At 40.3% G+C, this 26,324-nt stretch overlaps 1 protein-coding gene across 2 annotated transcripts in view; it reads left to right on the top strand.

Moving 5' to 3' along the window:
• DOK5 (docking protein 5) overlaps window positions 1-24,816 on the top strand; it is a 74,794-nt gene extending 49,978 nt beyond the window's left edge. The window contains exons 2-8 of one of the 2 annotated variants that reach the window (XM_020779541.3): window positions 3,404-3,511; window positions 11,251-11,365; window positions 11,488-11,607; window positions 14,200-14,389; window positions 18,482-18,617; window positions 20,956-21,076; window positions 24,154-24,816. In XM_020779541.3, the coding sequence (XP_020635200.3) occupies window positions 3,404-3,511; window positions 11,251-11,365; window positions 11,488-11,607; window positions 14,200-14,389; window positions 18,482-18,617; window positions 20,956-21,076; window positions 24,154-24,212 (849 nt within the window). In that variant the 3' untranslated portion in view covers window positions 24,213-24,816. The remainder of the gene's footprint in view (window positions 1-3,403; window positions 3,512-11,250; window positions 11,366-11,487; window positions 11,608-14,199; window positions 14,390-18,481; window positions 18,618-20,955; window positions 21,077-24,153) is intronic. The other variant, XM_020779542.3, reaches the window with a different exon arrangement.
• The last annotated feature ends 1,508 nt before the right edge of the window (window positions 24,817-26,324 follow it).

Raw genomic sequence — 26,324 nt, 5'->3', positions numbered from 1 at the left:
AGTCAATATGTTTGTACAGCATTTCAACAACACCAACAAAGCTGGCTCCTTAGGCAATATTGGTCTCTTGGGGTTTTACAGTAATTTACACTAGCATATTTACCATTTGTATTTTCTTAATTTTGCAATCATTTTTATATTATGCCATCATTTTGTTTTCCTGGTATTGTTCTCATGGGAAAATATACAAAATTCTGAGTCATATCCTTAGAGGCAGCAATTTGTTTGGTTTGCATTTTAATGCATTTTAATGCAAACTGACCTAATTTGCACTTCTCAAACTAATTTACAAACCAGAATGCATTTATCCACCAGTTTTCCTGTTTCTTTGAATTTTGTGATGAGATTTTGTAAAAATTGGTACATTTTGCATAGTTTCATTTTATTACAGAAAAGTGCTTGAAGAAATGTGCACATTACATAAGAACATAAGAGCTGGATCAGGCCAAGGGCCCATCTAGTCCAGCTTCCTGTATCTCACAGTGGCCCCTCCAGATGCCTCTGGGAGCACATGAGACAACTAGATACCTGTCTCCTGATACCCCTCCCCTGCATCTGGCATTTGGAGGTACCTTTGTTCTAAGCCTAGAAATTATACATCCCCATCATGGCTTCTAATCTGTGATGGACTTTTCCTCCAGGAATCTGTCCAGTCCCCTTCTAAAGGCATGTAAGCCAGATGCTATCACCACATCCTGTGGCAAGGAGTTCCACAGACTAACAACACGCTGGATAAAGAAATATTTTCTTCTCTTCTTCACATTGATTGATTGATTGATTGATTGATTGATTGATTGATTGATTGATTGATTTGATTTGATTTGATTTGATTTGATTTGATTTGATTTCTACCCCACCCCTCTAGACAGAATCTATTCGGGGCAGCTTACAAACAGTTACAAAAACATCATAAAATGCAATCATATAAAAGCATCATTATTACTATCAAAATATGGCATAAAACAATTACATGATTAAATCAACAGATTTAAAAGTTCAAGATGGCAAAAAGGAAAACTAAAGAGGAAAATATTAGGGGAAAATATGCTTTTGCACATGAAAGTGAACAGAAATATCCATGCAGATTCAATTCCACACCCCAGCCCCAAATTGGAAGCTAGGTAGAAATACAATTTGCTGGTGCAAGTGAAAAACACAAATGTAACAGAAAGCAAAGCAGACAAATGTGACCATACATATTTTGGGTGAATTTGTGTTTTTGTGCCATCAAGTTGGAACTGACTTGTAGTGACCTTCATAGGATTTTCCAGGTAAATGAGATACTTAAGGAGTGGTTTTATCAGTTCCACACCCACACACCCCGGTCAGTTTCCATGGCTGAGTGGGGATTCAAACCCTGTTCTTCAGAGTCCCAGTCCATCTACTCTGTCCACTATCCATCAGTACGAATCAGGTGGTTCTAACTTCAGCAAATTTCCCCTGTTTTCTAGTGACTGCATTTATTTTCTGGTCCTTGTTCTTGACTTATCACTGTCCCAGCTTTTAGCCTTTGGAAGCAAATTTGGAGATAAAGTTTTGTACTTCTTCTGTATTAAAGCGCAATGCTTATTTTGCATATTTCAGGTAGGGAGATACATTTTCAGCTGGAAAATATAAAAACATATAATCACAGGAGAACAATAATACTCCTTTTCTTTTTTTCCCCTTCAAATATAGCATTCCTTTTCTTATCAAGTTAAATGGGTTAGTTTATTTCCTCTTGCTTATCTAAATTCAGTGTTCTGCTTTCCTTCCAATCCCCCGCATGTCCATCTTTCCAGACAGTAAACGATGCAGGCCAAATCATAACAATTCCATAAAAAGTACAGCTGTATTGGTTGTGTGGCTAAATATTCTATGAATCACTCTCAGGTTTTTAGTTGAGGGCTGCTGTGTTTGGCTTATCAGTGCACGGGCTTCTGAGGCTGGCGTAGAACAAGAGATTGAAAGTGAACTCAGAAAGGAAAGCACCCCTAGCTATGCATAATAATCCTATTCAAGTGTTCTGCTTGAATCCACCTAAAGCTACATGGGAGGAAGAGATGGCCAAATGCATGCAAGTCACACATCCGGTGTCCCCACCACAGCTGGAATCCAGCAGGATATAAGCACATCTAACATAAAGGTCTGCAAAAGAGCTAGATGTGCCGTATCTGGACTGTTGATCACAGCAGTTCTGTAAATGTATTCAGCTGAATGTACTTAGAGGTTCCTTTGCAGACTACACATTGAGTTTTTGAAGGTCCTATTGACTCACAGGTCGGGACTGCAGTTCATGTGCATGTCTGCATCCCCAGTGTCCATTCCATAATTGCTGCGTGGATAATGTTATTCTTGATTTTAGTCACTAGATGGCACTGGATTTCTTTGTTTCTGGCTGACGTTTGAAGTCTCTTGTTTCCTGAGTTGTTCTTTTATAAGGGACACAATGAAGTTCTTGTCTTGCTTCCTAAATGATTTGGCCTCTGGTTTAGTGATGAACAGAAGATAGAATGCGACTTATTGCCAAATCACTAGTTGTCCGGCCTGATGTACACCATTTCTTGTGTTTAAGTTCCCATAAAATAGTTGGATTTACTTCTGGTTTCAAGTTATCTTGAATAGCATTGTTGTAATAGGCCAGATCTGGCAAACTAGTGATGCGCAAAAAAATTGGGGCATTGTCCATATTGTCAATGATGAGAGATGATTACATCATTATTTTCCTCAGAGACATGAACGTTCTTCATGGTAATCATTCAGAAAGCCTGAGTTGTTACTGACCGAAATCCAGCAGTAAGCTGAAACTAGAGCAGGCCCATTGAATCAGTGGGGATCAGGAGAGTCAACTCTTCCATAAGTTCCATCGATTCAGTGGGCCTACTTGAGTCATGACTTACTGCTGGATTTTACCCACTACGTGTCGTGCATTGTGACTGATGTCGGGAAATCATAAGTTGCCATGTACCATGTCCATAGCTTAGAAATGTCAACTATGGATCTTTTGGCTTGCTACACCAGCTTCAAAAAATGCATTATAACTAATTAATTAAAAACCAGCCAATTAAAATACAACACAATAGCAGTGGATTTAGCAACATTGGGAATGATTTGTCATTGTTCCATTAACTGGCTGTGTTCTTTATCTTTGCACTCTGAGTGAGCAGAACATGACAGTGGTCACTGTTAGATGGCAGTATGTCAAAAATCTTAAAGCCATTCTGCAATATTTATTGAGTTCTCCATATCTCGTGATTTGAAATCATTGGCTTGTGTCTGATATCCACTTAAGTGAACTTATGTTTCACTGAAATCAGTGGAATCAGACATGATTTCATGCATACATGCATACATGTACACATGATGTTTAAAATAACTATAAGTGGTGCAGAAATTGTTCTTTAAAAAGTGTTTGTTTTTCTAGATTTATCAGAGATGTTGGTTGGTCTTTAAGAAAGCATCAAGCAAAGGGCCCAAAAGAATGGAGAAGTTCTCAGATGAACGTGCTGCGTACTTCAGATGCTATCATAAGGTAAGGAATGTCTGATGATACCCAGTTTCCTCCTACCTTTTCTAATTGAGAATTATAATCCTTATGACTGTGACAGCTACTGTATCTGTGGCACAAATCCAGCTAATTATATTTGTAGCAAAGAACCATTGAAAGGAACATAACGGGAGTGAGTCACAGCTTTCTCTTCCCTCTGGTTTCATCTTTCGCATCGCCAGTGACACCTACATTGGAATTCAACATTTGCAGCCTTTCTAACTAAATTCACCTGTAACTTGCTTTTCTTTTTTAGAAGAATTCATTGCAAAAGTTATACAAGATGTATAAAAGGAAGAATTTCTTCACAGAGCTCATACCGAAACTATGGAATTTACTTTGCTCAGTGTAATGATGGGTGCTAACGTGGATGGATTCAAAATTCATGGAGGTTAAGTCCATCAGTAATTACTAGTCTAGAGGGCTATATGGCACCTCCAGTGTCAATTGGGGCATGTCTCCATGTATCAGTTGCTGGGAAACAAAAGATGGAGGGTGCTTTTGCCCTCATGTGTTGCTAGACAATTCCCCCCCCCCGGGCTGGAGTTACCACAGGTCAGGAGATCTTCCATGTCCCAGCAATTACTGTGCCCAAGAATGCAAGTCACAACATGAGAGAAACAAATAGCTACTGTTTCTGAGAAGGATACTGATAGAAGGATCTTGTTCGTTCTGTTGTTGTATTTAACATTCATTTTTATTGGTAGACGGGGGAAATGGGGATCAGGAGACAGAGAAAGGATCCAGAGTGACTGTTGGCATGCTGAAGGTCACAGATGGAGGATCCATTTGAGTTAAGAGATGACAAGTCAGATTTAAAGGAGCACCTAGGAATTGATGGAGGATGAATTCTTAGTAATTGTTATGAAAATCTGTGCAAACTGTGTCCCGCCTCCAGACAGGTCAGGTGATCGCGCGAAAGTCTTTGGATGATTCCTTACATATACTGATTTGGGCTGTAAGAGAAGCCATTTTTTCCGTATGTATTTCCAAATACATTTACCCAGCAATGCCAACACAAAGGTTATAAGGACTCCTAGCTACCACTGGGTGAAGCAGGAAACACAATCTTGGCATTGTCAGTCAGTCTGTCTGGGGATGGTGTCAACTAACACATAAATACAAGATGCAAGAACTGTATTTCCTGCTCCGTGAACACTCAAGTCTATTAGGTGCTACATCAATGAATCTGATATAATTTCTTTGTTAATACAGGGGTTGGGAACTTCTAGTCCACAGGCCTAACCTGGACAATATGGATTCTCTATTCATTCTATGAGGATCTGAAAGTAGCTTTGCCCCACTACAAACCTTCTCCACCAACTCCTCCTGCCTGTTTACATAAATAGTATTGCCGAGCTATAAATTAGCCAAGTTTTGTTGTTGTTTACTTTTGATTGGTGTACTGATTTCACTCTGCCTAAGAAGGTACATGTGTAATTTCCTCTGATTCCATGATGACAGTAATCAATTCTTTAATTTTTAATCTCTCGGGGTAACAGCTTACTATGTTGATGAGTTAAGACTTCGGTCTGCCAAAATTCAAAGAGCCCAGAAACAAAAATATAAGCCTTTGGTACCTGATAGTTTCTTATTTGGCTTAAGAAGTATTTAAAGGACAGTCCTCACCGGAATACTGAATGTGAATCCACTTCATCTGTGTGCTCCCATCTACCTCTCTCTAATGCATATTTACTGTGCTTGTCATGCCTGGGAATAGAGTTTATTGAAAATTTAAATGAGCCATTTTCAAAAGCCATGGAAAGAGACTAAAAATATTTTCCTTATTTGATCTCCTATAGGGATTGCATGGGAAGTTTATACAGAGCAGTAAATGTTGGTTCCGTGTAGAAGGTTTGTCATCTGTAAGGATATCAAGCTGGCAAATTACTGATATAAATCGTATGTCTTTTTCTCTCTGCATAGTCATTCGAAGTAGCATGGTATATCCATTGCTCTGAAAGATATGTGAATGAGAACCTGAATATAAGATGCAATCCTCTTATATAGTCACTTCTTCTCTCCTACTTCTTTTTTTTAAAAAAATTACGTGTACATAATCAAGAGCATAAGCAGTTATCTGAAACCCAAGGTTTGTAGCAAGCCATTAATCCTTATTCTACAATCATTCCCTGTGCATAACATTTGTCTGAAAAGAAGCTGTTCAGGTTCCACCCAAATTTCTGTAGCAAAAGAAGTTACTTCACAAACTTGTAACATCTTCTGTGGGAAGTTGTTGTGAGCAAAAGCACAAAGTTGCTTTTAACTGGCAAAAATTTGCTGCTGCAGTTTACATCACTGATTGATCTCTCTAATCACTGAGATGGTGGGGACGGGTCCCTATGTGAGGTCACTTCTGCTTTACATTGTCTTGCACGTTGCATTTCTGTTTGTTTTGGTTTCATGTTGGCCAGGTTAGGGCAGGGTCTACATTCACTGGTTTAGAGATAGTTTCCCTTTTCGTTTAGGACTCAGGTGGTGTGGGACTGCATAGGGTGCTTCCGTTCTTGTCTGAGTTCAGACTGATTTTGCTTCCTTGTGAGTTTTGAATTTTTTTCCTTCGCCACTTGGATTCCCCCTTTCTTGGGCGTTCTGCCCAGCATTAAGCAGAGCAAACTTGCTGCCATTACCACTGAACTGCCTTGGGTATTGCTGCAGAGCAAGAACACTGCTTCACTCCCCATTGCTTTTTCTTGCCTCTCCCATCCTACAATGGGCATTAGTCCCATGAGGCTTGCTCCTACTCTGATGCTATCTTGATCCTATAGTGCATTGCCCACAACCTAGAGTACTCCCCAAGTCTTCTAGCTTTCTCTTCCTTGTCTCATACTACATAGGATGTAGAGGAATACCATATTTTTCCATGTATAAGACTATACTTTTGTCTAAAATCTTTAGAATAAAAATTGAGTGTCATCTTGTACACGGAAGTAAGCTGAGGAGAGAACAAAAACAAGTGGAAGCGAAAGCAGGGATCAAAGTGATCCTGCAGGGCTTTGATCTTTTTCCCTCTACACTTGCTAAGCTCCACTTAGATTTCTTACTTTGGGGTTAGAAAAGTGGGGGGACGTCTTATACATGGGGGCGTCTTATACACAGAAAATATGGTATTTTTCCTCAGTGGTGGGGTGGCAGCACATTTTTTAAAAAAACTTGCATGTTCAAGTGAGGGGAAGCCTTTGGGTCTGCAATTTCTGAATTATGTTTCAGATTCAGGATCCAGCTAGTATCAGGTAGGGTCCAGAGCATTCAAAACCAAGTAAGGCCCTCAGCTGAAGTGTCGAATTGATACCTAAACTGAATTGGTCTATATAATAATCAACAGGGCTCTTCCGTTTCCCTTCCTCAACTTCGAGTGTGACTGCATGGTCAAAGATCATGGGATTTGCTCAGTTTACAAAAAGGGGAATTTGGAATATTTTTTTTACTGATCTCAGGATGTAGAGGCTGATTTGAATTTGTCCAGCTCTTTTCGTTCCCAAAAAAGCCTGGACCTCTCCCACTGGGGACTTCTACTTTTTCAAGCTGAAACAATTTGAACAGGCTTTTCCCCATGCAGTTAGTTGTGATACATTATTGTAAAGACAGTGGGTGTATCTGAGTGATGTTTTGTTGACATAGGCAGTTGGGCCATGATATTCAGGCCCAGTGGGACATACAGAAGCAAAGCACTATGATTTTAATGTGGGACATTGAGTGCTAGTCCTGAATCCTGTCAAACACAGTAAGCTGTGGATCATGTGGGAAGGCCCTTTTATTGTGAAGGAAAAGCTTAGTGCTGCTAATTACTTAATTGAGAGGTCTCACCGCAATTGCTCTTTTTATAGTTCACTGTAAAGCCACATTCTGGTTCAAAGCTTCAGACTATTACATTTCTTAAACACGTTTCTATAGAAAAATAACATAGATAAGTACTTCAGAATGATTCCAGCAGGGATCGCCACCTTCCCCTTCCCATCTATTACTCTTTCCCCTTGCTTTCAAATAAGGAACATAAGCATTACCTCATCTCTGGTCACATACAGTTTTAAACTCTTAGCATAATAAACTGCAATAAACTTGTGCATGTGCACATAGCTGTTACGATGAACAGAACTGCTCGTGTTTACACAGATTAGCGTTTCCTGATATTGGCACTATCAGATCAGGACCTTTGGCAGTATAGATAATGACCACAGGGAGATGAACAGTCTCTATTGTCTGCTTTATGAGTGGATGCCATTGTGAAGTGCACATATGGGAAGCAAAAGTAAGCCCATGAAAACAAAATTTGCTCTTCAGATAGATGAACTTTGAAGCTTTAAATGGGAGCCGAGGCTTGCAAAATGCATGTTGATATATATTGCTCTGCCTTTTGGAATTTGGTAGAGTGGTTGCTCTTTCATGTCTGACCTTTAAAAATGAATTGATAATATGAATAAATTGAATAACGTCCTCTCTTTTTATTATTTCTTTCCCTCCTAAACACTATAAAGCCATTGCAGGCCATCAATAATTTCAGTCACATACAGTTTTCTTTATTTGAAAACAAACAAAACAAAAACTTGACAACTTGACAAAAAGATTTCAGATTTAAGCTGTCCTGCAAACTTGCAAGTATAATTACCGGGCAGGAATACCATGGCTAACTATGCACGTAACTATGCCTACGTACATGGAAATATGCAAGAAAGCAAGTTTTAAATACTATATCTATGGGTATATTTTAACCATCTCTGTATCCCACCTTTAAGAATATAAAGAAAGCTATCTGAGATTGTATCACAGTTCTGTGGTGTTCCTTTAGACATGACTCAAGCAATGGTGCCGCACGGGGCAAAGGATAGGATAGATTTCCCATTGAATGGGTAGAAGCTGAGTTGACTTGGCATCGTAACTGATATTAGTAAGGACAGTTTGAGGACAGCTGGTAAGCATTGGAGGCTGGGAGTAGGCTATTTGTCCCATGCAACTCTTTTCTTTTTTCATTTCTATGGCCAGTTTGCACTCCTTCACTTGACAGAGCTGTATTGCTGACTCATTTTGCCTGCAATGAGTCACTCTGCCTGACCGGCATTCTGTTCAGAAAGGATGTAAATTGTTGCTTGTCCCATCCTTCCAAATGAGGATAAGGAACTATTATATTTTTCTTCTCCCCAGTAAGGATGGTAAGGAATCTGCAAAGTCTCTCGATACTATTCTTGCACAGGGGTGAGGAATGTTTTGCACAATATGGCATGCCTTGTCTAACACTAGGATGTCTTCTGTTTTATTTAATGGATATTACCAAATCTGAAACACTGGATGGGTTGCTTGCATATTTTTAACAGCCATTCAGTCTTTCTTGGCTTGTTGTATGTGTACAGTACTTTGCTTTGCAGAGGGAAGAGACGTTATTCTGCATAGACACTTTTCCCTAGTTATGGGGGGTTAATTGGAAAAAACAGCCCCTTCCTGCCCTTGATTGAAGATGAGGAATCTCACGGGGGTTTTGCAATTCCTCATTTAGGTGTCTTGTCCAGTTGAGATAGCCAAAAATAACTGGAAATGAGGGATTTTACTCAATTAGATCTTCAGGCAGATGCTTTGGGTAACCTAGAAGCAGAGCTGTCTGTTGTTTTTTTGTCTCCAGTGATAAATGTGAGAAATAGCTGCAATGCTTTGAAAAGTTTATTTAATTACAGTTCCAGTTCTACGTAGTTAGCTGCAATTATAGTTGCCACATTCAAAAATGGATTTCTTTACTTTCTTATTATTTTCTAGTCACAAATATATATATTTACTTTTTTTAAAGTAAATTGCAAATGTGCACATGAGAATGCAAACAGCTGCTGGTTTGTGGTACAAAAGACACGTGAGTTGTAAAGCCACACTTTCTGTAACTATAAAAATTGGCTAAAACCACTGAAAGCTACACAACAAAAAAGTCAAAATGCACCTTGTCAGGTTGCATTCATAACTAGAGATGGGGGTATTCGTATATGTATACGAATACCCCTGCATAGGTGGAGATAACAAGGGTATGGCCCCATGGTGCCAGACGGTCCACTCACTGATTCGCTGCTGCTGCGAGCTATACGCTAGTGTCTATCACTCCATTGCTCACGATCGGCTAGCCACTCCTGGTAGGAGGCGAGATAACAAGCCTCTCTGCCAGGTCGAAGAGTGGCCCCACGAATACGAATACCCCTATCTCTATTCATAACAGAACTTAGCTATGGTTTGGTTCTTGAAATTAGAAATTAAATTAGAAATTAGAAATAAATTAATTAAAAGTAACTCATGATATATAACTAGTTACAATCAAGCTCTGAAGCACTGATCACTCTAATCACTATAACAGACATGGACCTTAAGCAGGTTTCATGTACACCTTTGGGGATTCTGCAAGTTTATTCCAGAAATTTTGCCTCAGTTTCACCTTCTGCCTGTTTTGCAAGCTCTGCCACCTTGAGCTGCAGGCTGTGCTCACTTTTGTGAGTAATGTGAACCCTAAAAAGTTTGGATTGAGATAATGTATTCCTCACTCCTATACTGTACTGGAGGAAAGGAATTTATATTTATAAAACATGGGTGAGGCTCAGAGGATCAGGTCTGATGTATAAGCAAATTGTAGCTTGCCAGCTGTTTCATTTGTTCTGTGGTCATTTATTTATTATTTATTTAAAACATTTCTATCCCTTCTTCCTCCTTAAGAAGAACCCAAGGCAGCTTACATCATTAAAAGACAATATTTAAAGCAAAAAGAAAAAAAAGTATACAAATACTAAAAAGGATCTAACAAATACCAAAGAAAAATATGGTAAATGGAAACAACATCAACACATATTCAGTGCAGAACCCCACACAGGCGGGCAGTCACTGAAGAGAAAGGTCTTTGCCTGCTTGGGAAAAGACAGCAAAGATGGGACCAGCCTGGCCTCCAGTGGGAGGGAGTTCCAAAGTCTGGGGACAGGAATAGAAATGCCCCTCTCCTGCATAGCAGACTTCAGAAGACTGCTTTGTCTTGTTTTACCAGCTACTCAGACATGGTGTTCTTTCCTGCATACCTACATAGAACCAGTGTGGAAATGAGACAGCCTAATACTGAATTTTCTGATTTAGTTATCTTAATAAATTACCTCAGTACCTGTTTTACTTTAATCCACCTTGTCTGCTCTGCCCCTTTTATCCATTTCACACATTTGCTTGATGGCTGAAATTCAGTAATAAGTCACAACTAGAATAGGTCCATTGAATCAACAGGACTTCTTGATAGCTCAGTGTTTTAGGTCTCTCACTGTAGAGCCAGAGGTTAGGAGTTCGATTCCCCACTATGCTTCCTTGACAGGGGCTGGACTTGATGATGCATAGGGTCCCTTCCAGCCCCACCATTCGAAGATGATGATGATGGAGGAGTTGACTCGCCAAATTCAGTGGATTTCAACCACTGTGCTGTATTTGCATTGTTCACTTTTTCCAACCAAAGCCTGAAAAACATGTGATCTGCCAAATGTACAAGCCTGCTGGTTATTTTAACTCCCCCCCGCCTCTTTTATTTTATTTTATTTTTTTTCAATCTGAGGTTGGAAGCAGAACCGGGAAATGTATTGCCCCCTACTGGGTTGTCAAACATGGTTCGTGACTTGCGTTCATCTCAGTGAATCATACGTTATGCAAGCCCGTTGTATACAATGCTCTTTGTACAACAATCTCACTGAGAATGGCGAGAAGCTGCTTTTTAATTTTCATTGTGTCCATTTCAGGTTACAGAACTGAATCATGTGAAGAATGTATTGCGGTTGCCAAAAGGTACGAGGAAGCATGCTGTAGGGATCTATTTTAACGATGACACATCCAAGACATTTGCTTGTGAATCAGGTGGGTATCATTCCCCCCCCCCCCTTTTTTTCCCTTTCATTTTTAAAATATTACTTTGCAGCAGTAGTAAATAGACTAAATGTACCACACCAACATGCAAATTTTTGGTCATTTATATGCAGAGCTGGAAGCTGATGAATGGTGTAAAGTTTTGCAAGTAGAGTGCCTGGGGACTCAGATTAATGATATTAGCCTGGGAGAACCTGACCTATTGGCTTCCGGCGTAGAGAGGGAACAGAGTGGTAAGTAGAGACGTTTTATACACAGCCACAAATAGAAATGTTCAGGGTGCCTCTGCCATGGGCTCATGAAATCCAGAAATACTCCAAGACTGTAAGGCCAGGACAACAGTGTTAAAATTTTCCCTGTGATCTTGTTTACGATCTGTGGTTTCCTTGTGGAAGTGTGCATATATATATGTGAGGTTGGAGAGTTGAAATGAAAAATAGAAATTAAAAAAATGGAATTGGAGCTGTTAAAGGGGAAGGTAGAAACTGAACCATTTAACTAACCAGTGACAAATCTATATTTACATCCACGTTTTTCATATACTAATATTCAGCAGTATGTTATGAGCCAGGGTCTCTGCGCCATAAGTCCTGGATTGGTATACTAGAAGAAGAAATTGATATAGGAATTATGGCATTAAAAGCAAATGCCCACAATGACTTCATAATAGAGAGGGGCACTTACTGCAGTTCGGCAGTTCGATGCAGTTTGCCAGATCAGGCCCAGAGGTCGTTCATGGGCTCCCTGACCTGTACTCTACCTCCATGCGCCTTAACTTAATTCAAGGTAGTATAAGAGACATTGTCCGTGTGTTTGCGCTCTCTGTGCATATTGGAAAATTGACAGTGGGAACTGATCAGAAGTATTAATCTACTTTGAGGGTCAGGATCACTTGGAATGAAGCACAAGAGCCTCAGTACTAATACTCTGCCACTTGGCATGATTTCGTCATACAGCTTTCATTTGGTCTGCAGTGTGCCTCACACACGCGTGAAAGCGTCTCAGATGACTATAAAGCAGAGAGTCTCAGAAGACACTAGCAATTAGAATTAACCCTAAAACCACATGTTACAAAAATGTGTGGTCACTAGCAGCTGGACACTGAATTCTCCTCACTTGCACTGCAGTAGGATTTCATGATATTTCATGGGTTGCTTTCGTAACACGTTTGAGTTCTGTGGTGATAGTTGTTTACTCAGATATCTATTAATGAACCTTGCAAACACAATTTCACTAATTGAGACTCTTCTTATTCACAATTATGTAACAGATAACACCAGCAATTCTAACAACAACAAAATGCTATAATTTGTGAACCCAGTTCCTTAGCAACGGTACCAATGCAGAAGTTGCTTGTAGAATTGCAAAGTTCAAGGGTCCTTTTGATTTCAAATTCAGACAAAAATCTAAGATACCTTCCTCAGTGGTTATCCATAACATAGAAGATGTTACATAACGTAGAAGCTCCCCATGCAGAGTCCCCAAAACCTTAGAATAAAAAATAAATTCAATTGCATATACATGAATTCACTATGTGGAGCCAGCAGTCCAACACAAACATATAACACTTAGACCAAGTTGGCAAGGGCCTTAACAGTCTAAGGAGCAATGGCAGCTCCAGCCTCTTCAGCTCTCCCGCTCTTTATGATTCAAATATCTGAAAGCCCTGCTTTTTCTTAGTCCTACCCCTTTGGGTTGAACCAGTATTTCATAGGGGTTACACTTTATCTATGGATACTTGTCTGCTTCAGTATTTATGGATGCATGACTCTCATAATTTGTGAGCTTATTCATGGTATGATGTTCCTCTTGGTACATTTTTTCCAGTTCTGGGAAAAATTACTTCATAAAAAAATAACAACCCTCAGAATCCCCCAACCAGCATGGTTACTAGGTGATTATGAGAAATATAGTACAAAATTTTTAACCTTTCAGTGCTGTGGGTTTTAGTGGAGCTTTCTTGTGTAGGAAACAGGTACTGCAGTACGAGATATTTCCTTGTACTGGAGAAAAAGTAAGTCAAAGTGTCACATCAAAGACAAACTCCATTTTAAGAAGCTCGTGGAACAGTGGTTAAACTGCTGTACTGCAGCCAAAACTGTGCTCACGACCTGGGGTTCGATCCCAGGTAGCCGACTCAAGGTTGACTCATCCTTCTATTCTTCCAAGGTCAGTAAAATGAGTACCCAGCTTGCTGGGGGGGGGGGGAGGCAATGTGTAGCCTGCACAATTCACTTGTAAACTGCCCAGAGAGTGCTTGAAGCACTATGGGGCAGTATATAAGCAGCACACTTTGCTTTGCTTTTTACATGTTGACTAAACAGCACTTGAATGGGCTTAACCTAGTTAGGGCTAACAACTAGATTTGTCCCAGAGCTTTGTGCATGAAATACACTACTACCTCAGGCAGAGGTCTACATGAAGTACTCATTTTCTGCATGCAATAGTGTTTTATGTAAAATTTGGTGGCTCTTCACAACTGTGAGTTTCCCTGCAAACTGAAATTATACAATCCAAAATTGTAACCCTCCACCCATCATTCAGTTTAGAATACTTCTCTCATTTTATCAAACTGTTTTGAGCAAGGTTCTAAGGTGCACCCCTTCATGGTTGGGGAGCGGAGTCATGGGGATGGAGTTGCTCATGAGAAGAGCAGAGTCCCAGCCAGTAAGGCTAAAAATTAGAGGGAATGGGCAAGCATGATCAAGTACCCTAGGCACTGAAAAATGCCACTGAATATGCAGATATTTTGATATGATTGTATAATGCCTGCAGTCTTTTAATTCTGCAAAGATTTTAGTCTAAATCTTTTGTTTTTCTCCCAGAGAGATTCAATGTGTATTTGATGCCATCTCCTAATTTAGATGTGCACGGAGAATGTACCTTACAGATAACGTTCGAAAATATCTGTCTTTGGGACATCCAGAATCCCAGAGTCAAACTCGTCTCTTGGCCTTTAAGTGCCCTCCGGCGATATGGGCGGGATTCAACTTGGTTCACATTTGAAGCAGGGAGGTGAGTGAATATCTTCTCTCTAGACTTTGGCTGATTTGGGCACTTCAGATGGAAAACTCTCGCAGACACGAACGTGGGAGGACTCTGATTTCAGTTCACAATTAGGATGTAATGGGGACTTTTTATTCAAGTGAGGAGAAGAAGTAAAGGGTTCCAGGGAAGCATGGAGAGAGTGGTAGAGGGCATGGATTTTCCTGAGAAAAGGCTTAGTGGGAGAATAGCTGAGAACCATCAGGAAGTTGAATGACAGAATTATCAGACTAGATCTACACTATACATTTTTAGCTCTTTGATACACCTTTAACCCAGAACCTCTAACTAGCAGAACCAATAATTGTGGAAGCTTGGGATCCACTCTGCTGGACAGCTGGAGTGCTGTAGTTCAACAGAATGCCTAGACTTGACTCTCTAGCAGGACCACCACCCTCATGATTCATTAGGATAGAGCCTGCGGTTTTAAAGTGGTATGAAACTTACATAGTTGTGCATACAACTGGCCTGAAGCCTGTTCATATAGCTCTCTATGTGTAAGAGGGATAATGTCATCATCCATGGACTTTAATTAAAAGTTTCCTATCTCCTCCCCACTTGGGATCCCTTTTGATCTGGGGAAGCATTTTGGAGCCTCTGACTGAAAGAGGGACTAGAAGTCATCTTCCAAACTCTGCAACTGCGCTTCTCCATACCGAAAGATAATCTCTCCCACTTATCATAACAATATATCCACAACAAAAACACGCTGATCACCCTATCTCCTGAAAAAGGCAAAAGCTGTTCCCACAGCTATAAATACTCAACTATCCAACAAACAGCAACAGAGCATGGACAGAGTTCCTACTCTAGTCCTTCGAAGATGCCAGCCACAGAAACTGGCAAAATGTCAGGAAGAACAACCTTCAGAACACGGCCAAAGAGCCCGAAAAACCCACAACAACCATCAAACATTATATATCTTTGTTAGTACTTTTGTATTAAATAAAAAAACATTTTGGTTCTGCAAGCCATGCTTATTCACTGCCACAAAGCTTTATCCTCACCCAGCTATCTTTGTCCTTATATGAGGGTGGAATTGTGGACCTGAGATAAGGTCCTGGTAGCAACATACCAATGAGGAATTTGAATTTAATTTATTGCACTCAAATAAATAAATAAATAAATAAATAAATAAATAAATAAATAAATAAATAAATAAATAAATAAATAAATAAATAAATAAATAAATAAATAAATAAATAAATAAATAAATAAATAAATAAATAAATAAATAAGACCAGCACCAGCTTCCCTTCTGTTATCCAACTGTTAATAGCTAAGATCGTCGCACAAACAATTGCATGCTTTTTAGACTAGAGATGAGCACAAACCCTCAGTTCAATGGTTCGCCCTGGTTCATTTATTAGCTGAACAGATGTTTGGCACTTCACAGCCCTGCCTCCGCCAATGGGTGCCCAATCAGAGGCAGTGCCCTGGCTTCCCTGCCCTGCCTCCTCTAGGCACTGCCTCTGAGTGGATGCCCACTAGAGGAGGCGGGGCTGCGAAGTGTCAAACACCTGTTTGGCCAATAAACAAACTGGTTCAAACTGCCAAATTGGAGGTTTGTGTCCGTCTTTACTTTAGACCTTTAGAAATTATTCAAACTAGATTTCTGAGAGTTATATTTTCAGCTCCATATTATATCCATAACATGGTTTGGTGCCTAGAATGAGGTCTATTTCCTATTGAATGTCATACCAGTGTATACCTGATAAGCTACTGGCTGAAACATATCTTTCTGTCAGTAGGACTTGCACTGTTAACATTAGAGATCTTTCAAACTAAATGGAAAAGACACCTGTCTAAGGAATTACTGTCCCTGGGATTTTCTCCCAGCACCTTAATAGTGCTTGCTTGCTTTAAAGTCAGACCAGTTGCTAAGCAGAGAATCTGGGACATAGAATTTAGAAGAATATTTAAAGATTGCTCAGTAAGTAGAGTGCTGTAGCAATAAGACATTTGTGCCCTCTACATATTTTTTTAATGTATTTGATTTATACCCCGCCCATCTGGTCTAAAAGACTACTCTAGGCAGCTAAATTTGGCTAATTTAACTTTTTCCAAGTTCAAGAAATATTTATTTAATGTCTTGCCTTCTGTGCTCTTGGAGAGGAGATATCATGGAGCACTTTTTCAGTATCATTAATATTCTTGTAATAGTGGCAAAATGGGACACCTTTCCTTCTACCAGGATCATCGTAAAGAATTTCTTATATCTATTCTTCAAAAATTCCCATATAGATCTCCCCCCAAATATCTCAATGTTTCTTTCTGATCAAGTCCTCGAAGTTACTAATAAAGTGGTCAAATTTTCTGCAGCTGCCATCGCTTGCTGCAGTTCTCTGTTAACACACAGGGATTTTTTTCTTCTGTTTTGGATCCTTCTGATATAAATTTTACTTACTGTGTGGATACAGAGCTTTGCATAATGTGCTACTGAGGAGAAACTTTAAAGGTGGTTGTCCAGAGTGATTAAAGAAAAGGAAAAGAAGGCCTACCATTTCTTCCTGGAAGGGGAAATATGAGGAAGGTAGCTTCAGGAGAAAGTGAAGGACCATCATAGCAGGGCAGATACAACTTCCTCTCTGGAACTGTCACATGAAAAAGTGACTGGAAAAAAGCTGTACATTTGAAGAGCGGGCAGAGAAAAATCTGCACATTTCACCCGTGTGCAAAATTCTGTTTAAACACATTTGCATTGATGGAAAACCATATTTAGGCACGACATACAGTTTTAAAGCCAACACACAAATTGGGGAGAAAAAGAGAAGATAGATCCCATTCTGTTAAACTAAACTAAACCAGAGCAGTGAAATTGGACTAAACTTGGAGGGAAAAGAAGGATGATGTCTAGAGAATTGCATGCCCCTAATCTCTCTCCTTTGTCTGTATGAGGTTGTGAGGCCTTGTTTCATAGACTATGTGAATAATAATAGACAGTGCTATTGAGACACACAAAAAGCAAGACATGGATGCAGCCGCTGCTTTATATCCCTTTAATATCACATCTCAAGCCAGTAGTGGCACAGGAAAAATTATCTCATTCTGGGAAAGCAGCCAGTATTTTAATTCTCCTGAGAAATAGAATCTGGCCACTGTAAGCCCAGGAAAATATGCTGAATCAGAGTTGGAGATAATTTTAAAAGAAGGATATACATGTATTACACTTACCCATCTGCTAGAGAAAAATTTTGACCAGGGCTTTGAAAACAGGCATACTTTCGAAAACTTAAGTGGGCTGTCAGGATAACCATAGGAAAGTGTAAAGGGGGAGGGAAATAGCAAACAACACAGTGAGCCCTTGTTGCTTCTCCATATTTTTTATTTGCATCCTATGTTTTTTTCAAAGAGTTTAAGAATGCATCCATTGTCTCCCTTCAGCCCCACCCTTCTGATGCTTATGACACCCCTGTGAAATACTGACAGATACTGACTGGCTCAAAGCCCAAACTGAGCTTCATGGCTATGTGGGCAATTAAATCTGTATCTCTGTAGTCTAGTCCACCACTCTTACCAACCACTACACCGTATTGGCTTATATGCAGATAGCATGTCTTGGATCCAAGCTGCATGGTTCAGTTTGATGGACTGGGCTGAACAGAAATATTTAGCAGGAACAGGATTCAAAACAAGGGAGAACATGCCTTCTGTTTTTGTTCTGTTAATGAGGCTGCCGTTGAGGCTCTACGCAGAAAAATTGTTGTAAAAAAGTTCTGCTTCAAGAGATAGCATGGCTTAAAATCTAGAATATATGAAGATTGTCTAAATCTAAAAGTGAAAACGATCCCCTTTGTGTGCTGTTCTTTTCTTCCTTGAATGGGTTTATAAAGATTTGTTTGGGCAGCCCAGGTACACTGGTTGCTGTGAAGTTGGGTACCTAAACCCAGATCGTAGACTACTTGGTTGTGGCTTGTGAATATACACACAGTATGATTGTGGTTTAATGTGGATTAATCTGATGGTGTCTTCTTCCTGTTTGCTAGTCTTTTTTTTGAGGGAGGGTATCTGCAGGCAGTTTTAGAGAGGTATGTTTCTAAATCAGTCCGATCTTTCTGGCAGGATGTGTGACACAGGGGAAGGACTGTTCATCTTTCAGACGCGAGACGGGGAGGCGATCTATCAGAAAGTTCACTCGGCAGCTCTGACCATAGCAGAACAACATGACCACTTATTACAGAGTGTGAAAAACTCCATGGTATGCGCCCTCGTTATGCCTCTAATCCTCTAGCAAGCTCGTATTAATGACACCAAGTCTGTAGGCCATCTTTTCCTAAGCAGGAATTCAACTTTTGATTTGACGGATATGTCTGAGCATGCGGCTTCCTTTGGTCCTTGTTAACTTGCCCTGGTTCTTTCTTCTTAACCTGTGGGGGTCACCAGACAAGCAATTTGGCAGCTCTTTAATGAAGGCATGGTAGGAAATGACTTGGGCCAGCTTTACCGATTGACTCACGATTTTGAATTGAAAAAGTCAAACATTATAAATATGTTGCTGCATCAGATCTGAGAGCAGTGTAGGTAATTCATGGGCGCCAGCCCTACCGTTAGGAAAATGACGACATTCCCTTCTTCATCATTGTCATCTTAGAAAGGCAGAGCTGGGAGGGGCCCTATGGCTCATCGAGCCCACCCCCTGTCAAGGAGGCATGCTGGGGAATCGAACTCCAAGTCTCTGGCTCCACAGCCAGATACCTAATCCACTGAGCTATTTGGCTTCCCAGAACTAATCCAAGGAATGGCAGTGAGAAGGATACAGTCATGTCTCTCAGCCTCTTGTGCTTGCCTGCAGCCCTCAGGTGCAGTGGAATGTATCCTCCTTTAGTCAGTGTTGAAGTAAGATTTAGCTGCCTGTCCATTTGGCTTTTGTCTGGGAAATGGTGTTGTTCTTTGCCTCTGGCAGCAAAATGTCTTGGGCTGGCTCTATTAGTAATGTAGGGCTTATTAAAAGTTATAGAAATGGAAAGGGAAGCAGAAGTATTTTTTCCTTCTCTTGTGATATTCAATAGCTCAGGGGACATTAAGGGGACTAAGTGTTTCCTCCAATTAATACATTCTGCCCCACCCCTGAATTTCATTAGACATGCATGCTTCAGCCATCAGATTTGCAAACTAAGCCTATGTTTATTTTCTAATGACCAATCAGCCACATAGTGGGAGAGAAACATATGACAAACACAAATTTTTCACTATTAGAGGGTGGTGTGACAGACAGACATCTTTCACCACTAGAAGGAGCACCTCTTTTAAAATCATGCCAAACATGCCTAGTTTGACCCTTTGTCTCTAAACTTTCTGAGATCTGTAAATGAAAATAAGTCAAGCTGGTGGCGTTGTATTCCCCTTCCAATTTCTTTCTCTTCTTTAAAATGTGCCCTCTTTCAATATCTCCCCCTCCCATGCACACAAATACAGCATTTTTTTGTTTGAAGCTATTTATTTATTTTGAGTAAACAGCTCTCTTCAGCCCTCCCCTTCTACCAGAGATTGCTCCTAAATCCAAACACTGCTTTATTTTCAAATTAGAAATGATTATTCTAGCTCCCTGCACATCATATAAGAGTACACTTTGAGAGTTTTTTTTTAAAAAAATCATTATTTTACAGAATGCTGCAATTCCTAAAATAGATTTCTAGTTGTTTCCATGGCATTGGATTATAGAATAACAGTGCAAGCTGTTAAGTCACATATTTGAGGGACCATATTTATTTAATGTGGTGTGGGTAGAAGCTTCAATTGTGTGATTTAATAGTGTTAACATAGATTGTGGGTGTTTAAAGATAATGAGCTGATTTTGAAATGTGTGTGTGTGTGTGTGTGTGTGTGTGTGTGTGTGTGTGTGTGTGCATATGTGCATCTGTACGAATGACTAAACTTTGCAGAACTTAGAACTTAAATGACAACTCATGAATAAGAACATCAGAAGATCTCTATTTGATTAGAACAGAGACCCATGTGTTCCAGAAGGCCTTTCTACAGCAGGCTGTGAGAACCAGGTGTCACTGGGAGATTTACAAACAAGATATGATTGTAGGAGCACCACACCCACCCGTATATTCCATAGCCATGGCACAATTCTTTGCCTGTCTGTTCAGAAGAAAATTGCATTGAGTTTATAGGATTGCAAACATAATTGTCAAAATCACAGTGTTTAAGCATATTGGCTAAATTTATAAGTCATTAGCTCAATTGTTTCTAATGTCCTTGATTCAGAGAGGTAAAAGAGTTGGAAGCCCATGGTAGACATAACAACCCTACCAGCCTGAACACATTTCATCTTGTCTGATTTCAGTTGCTAAGCAGGTCAGGTTTGATTAGCACTTGGGCTGGACATGACCAAAAATGATCAGGGATCTACTCTGGGAAAGAAACTTAGAAAATTGTTCAGAACTGGCCATTTTGATTGGGGTAGACCAAGGATCTGAGTTAGAATTAAGCAGATTCCCGGGTTCTTATGATCTAGTGGGACATCAATGGAGAAGGATTGAATGTTGTCACCAGGTCTTAATCCCTGCATCTCTTGGGCTTCCTTTCAGCTGCAGATGAAAATGAGTGACCGAGCGGTTTCCCTTGGCACCATGGTCCCCTTGCCACGCAGTGCCTATTGGCAGCACATCACACGGCAGCATAGCACCGGGCAGCTTTTTGGTCTACAAGGTGAGAAGCATGTGTAACCGTTCAAAGACTGTCTCCGATCCTGGCAGTGGCAATCCAGCTGTGATTGTATTTACCCTTAAAGGCTTCTGCCCCTCTCCTGTCCTGAGGCTCCTAAAGGCTTTCCCACAGCAAAAGGGAGTCCTAAGGAGCCGTGGAACCTGAAAGCTAGAGAATAGGAAGCTTAGGAAACTTCCTGTTGGGGGATAGGAAGCTTATGATAGGAATGTATTTGCGAAGGCTTTCATGGCCGGGATCTAATGGTTGTTGGGGTTTTTTGGGCTCTTTGGCCACGTTCTGAAGGTTGACCTCCAGAACCTTCAGAACATGGCTAAAGAGCCCGAAAAACCCACAAAACCATTAGGATAGGAAGTCTGAATTAAATTTTATTGGTGCCTGATGATGATGATGTCCTTGGCTTCTGCTGGGGTAAATTTGAGAAGATTTTACCCTCCATCTTAAAAAAAAAAAAAAAAAGAGAGAGAGAGAGAGAGAGAGAGAGAGAGAGAGAGAGAAACTTTTCCAAGTTCTACCACTAGGTGTGTCAGATTTTGATGACCTGCACTGCTTCAGCAAGGATTCTCGTAAACTGCCGTCCATGTACATATGTGACTGAGCTCCTGCATGGACAGCTATTACTTGGGACCCTTTCTTTCCCATCCTTTCTTTGTTTTTCCTTGCATGGCCAGACACGAAGGGGTTATTTTTGTACAGTACTGAAATTCAGCCAAAAGCACAAAGGAGGAGGTTATTGACTGCAGTGCTGAACCTGATGTTGCCAGATCATATGCTGTGCCTTTGTTCTCTGTAAGAACCATCCTCATTCAGTCTGAACAGGGAAGAGAGGTGTAGTAGAACCAGCAAGCAAATCTTCATTCTTCCCCCATATTACTCATTCTAAGCCACCTATTGGTCCACAATCCATTGTACTTGGGAAAGAATAAGGCTTATTATCCACTCCAGGCTATTAATAATTCAGCTGGCTTGCTATGAATATTCTCCCACTCATTCGCAGCGAACGAATGTCTGCTTTCTTCCATGTACAGTCTACAGACATTTGCAAAAGCACTGCAGAAGAATTGGAAGAGTAACTGTACATCTTTTTACATATGATCCTAGGATATTTTGCAAGATGTAATTCCTACCCACCCACCAATAAACTTGTGTTCATTGATTTGGGAAGAAAAGAGCTTAGGAAAGTTACTTTTTTGGATGACAAGATCCAGATTTCATTAGCCAGCATGCCCATGCTTGGAGAATATGGCAAAGCATTGCAGTCCAAAAAAGGGAACATTTTCTCTGAAAAAAAAAAACATTTTAAAGTTCTGAGAACAGCATAGATATTCAGATTTTCAGGGCATGGTGTCCCTAACAGTTTTAAGACTTTAGACGTGTGGCTAGTGGTTTCTCTTACAATCAATGAAGGACATCTAGTGGCCAATAAAAGTATATGCAATGGTGTTCCTTTCCAATTACTGTACGCCCTCAGAGGCTGAACTCTTGAGTACAGTACAATCTGTACATGTCTATTCAGGAGTAAGACCCTCTGAATTCTGTGAGTTTTATTTCCAGGTAAGTGTGCATAAATGAGTTGAGTTGAGCAGCAGTTCCTGTAGTCGCCCTATATATTTTAATAGTGCAATCCAATGCATGTCTACCCAGATATAAGTCCCGTTGTGTTCAACAGGACTGAATCCCAGTTGAGTGTGCTAAGGTTAGCGGCTTAAAATCCAATACAGAGAATATAGGGAAAGCAGGGAAGGAAGCTAAGTCCTGTCTTATCTTAAGAATTACAGTCCAAAATTGATCCTAGTGTAAGGCACATAACATTGAGATTGAAAATATTCAAAAGCTGCTCTTTTGCTTCAATGAAATGCATATTTTTTTTCCTATCTGAAACTATGCTTATGAGCTTTGTTACACGTTATCAAGTTACATTTGGCTATATGGTGTTACCATGTTCATCACTGGTACTTTTCAAATGGAATCAAACAGTAACGGAGAAAGAATGAGCCCCTATTAAAAATCAAAATATGGCATCCAAACACTCACAGAGGAGGGACGTGGTGGCGCTGCAGACTAAACCGCAGAAGCCTGTGCTGCAGGGTCAGAAGACCAAGCAGTTGTAAGATCGAATCCACGTGACGGAGTGAGCTCCCATCGCTTGTCCCAGCTCCCGCCAACCTAGCGGTTCGAAAGCATGCAAATGCAAGTAGATCAATAGGGACCACCTCAGTGGGAAGGTAACAGCGTTCCGTGTCTAAGTTGCACTGGCCATGTGACAACGGAAGATTGTCTTTGGACAAAACGCTGGCTCTATGGCTTGGAAACGGGGATGAGCACCGCCCCCTAGAGTCGAACACGACTGGACAAAAATTGTCAAGGGGAACCTTTACCTTTTACCTAACACTCACAGATCAGGTAACACTGGTAGCAAAGTGGTGTAACAAACAACAAAGAAAAGAGAAAAGTTACCATCCTGCCGTTTTTTTGAATGTATATTATAAAAAGAGGCAGAGCTGTAAATAGCAATTTTGGTACTTAAGGCAATTAACATAATATCCCACCCATTCTGCTTTGATGCATGGCATGAACCCCTTCTCCCAAGAAAAACAAGGAGACCCTGCTCCTTTTCAAAAGAAAGAGAAAATGTGTGCATGGTCCCCTGGCCCCCGAAAAACCAAGGTGAATAGGAACAAGAGGTATAGATTCTCTCAAACTTTTGGTACCCCAGGAAAAAGTCCCTGTTGTTCTTCTTTATTTAAGGAGTGGAAGGGACATACTTTAGGAGTAAATCACATACCTGCACCCAAAACATCCCAGATTCAGACCCTAGCATCTCCAGGTAGGGCTTGGCAAGAATTCTGCCTGAATCCATGGACCATACTGGTCTCATGGACCAAAGATCTGGCACACGATTGGGCAATTTCTGTAAAGGTATGCTTTTCCTAAGCAAAAAGTGAAGCACAGTGCTAAGAAGAGAGAGAGAAGAATTTTTAGGTACTAAAATTAGGAATGGATAATTGTTGGCTAAAATATTGCTTTTCCCCCCTCTCTCTTCCTGACCTGATTTGGAGAAGAAAGTCCACTGAAGATCCATCGAACAGAAACCTTCCCCACCTACCGGTCAGAACATTGATAAAAGAAAGCCAGGGACTTTTTTTAAAAAGTGTGTGTATGTGTGTGTACGTGTGTGAATCTTGAGAAGAATTCATCCAGTGAAGAATATTTCATTGACATTGGACGAAAGCAAAGCTGACAAAAGAGAGGAAGACTGAACCGAGAATGCATTATTGCGTTTACATTTTTGGTTAAGTCATACGCAACCTTTGGAGAATTGCTATATTTCATAATTACATCTGGAAGTAAAAAAAAAAAGAGTCCTCTCGCTGTGTGATTTTTAAAAAAATATAATTGGTATCTGTTAATAATTTGTCCGATGCTATAACTTGTTCAAAGTTTATTTCCTTGACTTTGATGTTAAGTTAGAAGATGTAACCTCTGGATATTTTTCTTTCACTTCAGTGTCCTGAATCATCACTGAGCATAGCACTTTTCAGAATGGTGACCAGTTCTTTAGAGCTGGAATCTGTTGCTTCTGTCTATTAAAAGTCTGGTCAAGACTCATTTAAGTTACCAGAAGACAATTCTCTTGTCTTTTTGTTTATATTTATTTCCTCCTGTTTAAATCTTGTACTTTAGCAGCTGAGAAATAAAATGTTCTTTCCAATCATCCTATGAAACATTGCAGGCATGTTTTTCTGAGGCGCAGCTGGGAAATGTCGGCATCTTATCCAAGGGACTTTGAGCAATAAACATGCTCAGTTCAGATTAAGAAGATCTTATTTGAAGTCCCATTTTCAGGTTTGAGTGTAGCGGCGCAGCCATTTTCAGTAGTTCATCTTGGTGTAGAAAGTTCACTGACCCCAAAATGGAAAGTCTTGTTTTCCCCATTCCCCTTGGTTCTTGCACCAGATCTACATAAAGAGGGTGACCAAATTGAAGAAGGAAAGCACCGTCTGTTTGTAGAGGCCCTCCCTGTAAGGTGAGGAGAATTGGTGGAGAGCATCCACAGACAGAAGCTCATCAAACATATATGTGCATAGGAAGGCAACAAAAGTGAAATAAATAAAGTCATGTAGGAAAAGAGGAAGACCAAGCATGAGATGCCTTGACTCAATAAAGGAAGTCATGGCCTTGAGTTTGTAAGAATGGAGCAGGGCTGCTAATAATAGGACCTCCTGGCCACAATCTCAAGCTTTCCTACTTTTGCTGGCTCATTGCCTGAAACTTTGTGGATACCCCAGGGTGAGTACATCAGGATATCCAGCATGGACAGCTTCTAGGAACATAAGCATTCCGTATTTCAGTAAAAATAAAACTGAACAATAGACCTTCTAGTTGAAGCATGCATGACTAGCTGAATGCAACCTACGTGCCATGTGAGTTCAGAGAAAGACTGTATACACAGCAGATTCATGCAGTTCCTAGTGGGATGTCCCACATATAGCTGTTGGGCTATATTAAATTATCTTGATTTCATGTTGTGAAGCAGTGTGAAGATGAAGTTACACTGAGAAAGTTCATGTCTCTTTGCATGCTGTGTGTGTATGCCCATGTGTACATGTGGAACATCTACAAGCCATAATGAAAATCTAATTTTTTGAACTTTTTTTGCCAATGATTGCACTCTCAATCATGCTTTTGGATATGCAAATAAGTCTTGATCTGTTCTTCTCCACTGGCAACAATTTCAGCCTGAAGATCAATACTGATAAGACAGTGGTGATATACCAAACTGCTCCGGGTGCAACTTATGAGGAACCAGTTCTGAAGTATATGAAAAACCCCTTATTGCAGTGGACAAGTTCTTGTATCTTGGCAACACTGTCTCTTGCTGCATCCTCATTTATAATGAAGTGACCGCACACATTTCTAAAGCCAGCACCCGTTTCAGAAGACTTTGATCCTTTGTGTGGGATCAAAATGGGACTCTAGCTGAAGATCTACAAAGCTGTTATTCTGTCCACTCTATCTAATGACCCAGATACAGTCGTGCCCCGCTTAACAATTACCCCGCATTACGATGAATCCGCTTTATGATGATGTTTTTGCGATTGCAGTTGTGATCACAAAATGACGGTCTAAATGGGGGAATTTCACTTAGCGATGATCGGTTCCCTGCTTCGGGAACTGATTTTCACTTTACGATGATCAAAAACAGCTGATCGTCGGGTTTTCAAAATGGCCA

The sequence above is a fragment of the Pogona vitticeps genome, chromosome 4 (genome assembly GCF_051106095.1).
Source record: "Pogona vitticeps strain Pit_001003342236 chromosome 4, PviZW2.1, whole genome shotgun sequence".
NCBI classification, from domain to species: Eukaryota; Metazoa; Chordata; class Lepidosauria; order Squamata; family Agamidae; genus Pogona; species Pogona vitticeps.
Note: the sequence above shows the minus strand (reverse complement) of the source record. Positions and strands in the feature narration are given on the sequence as shown.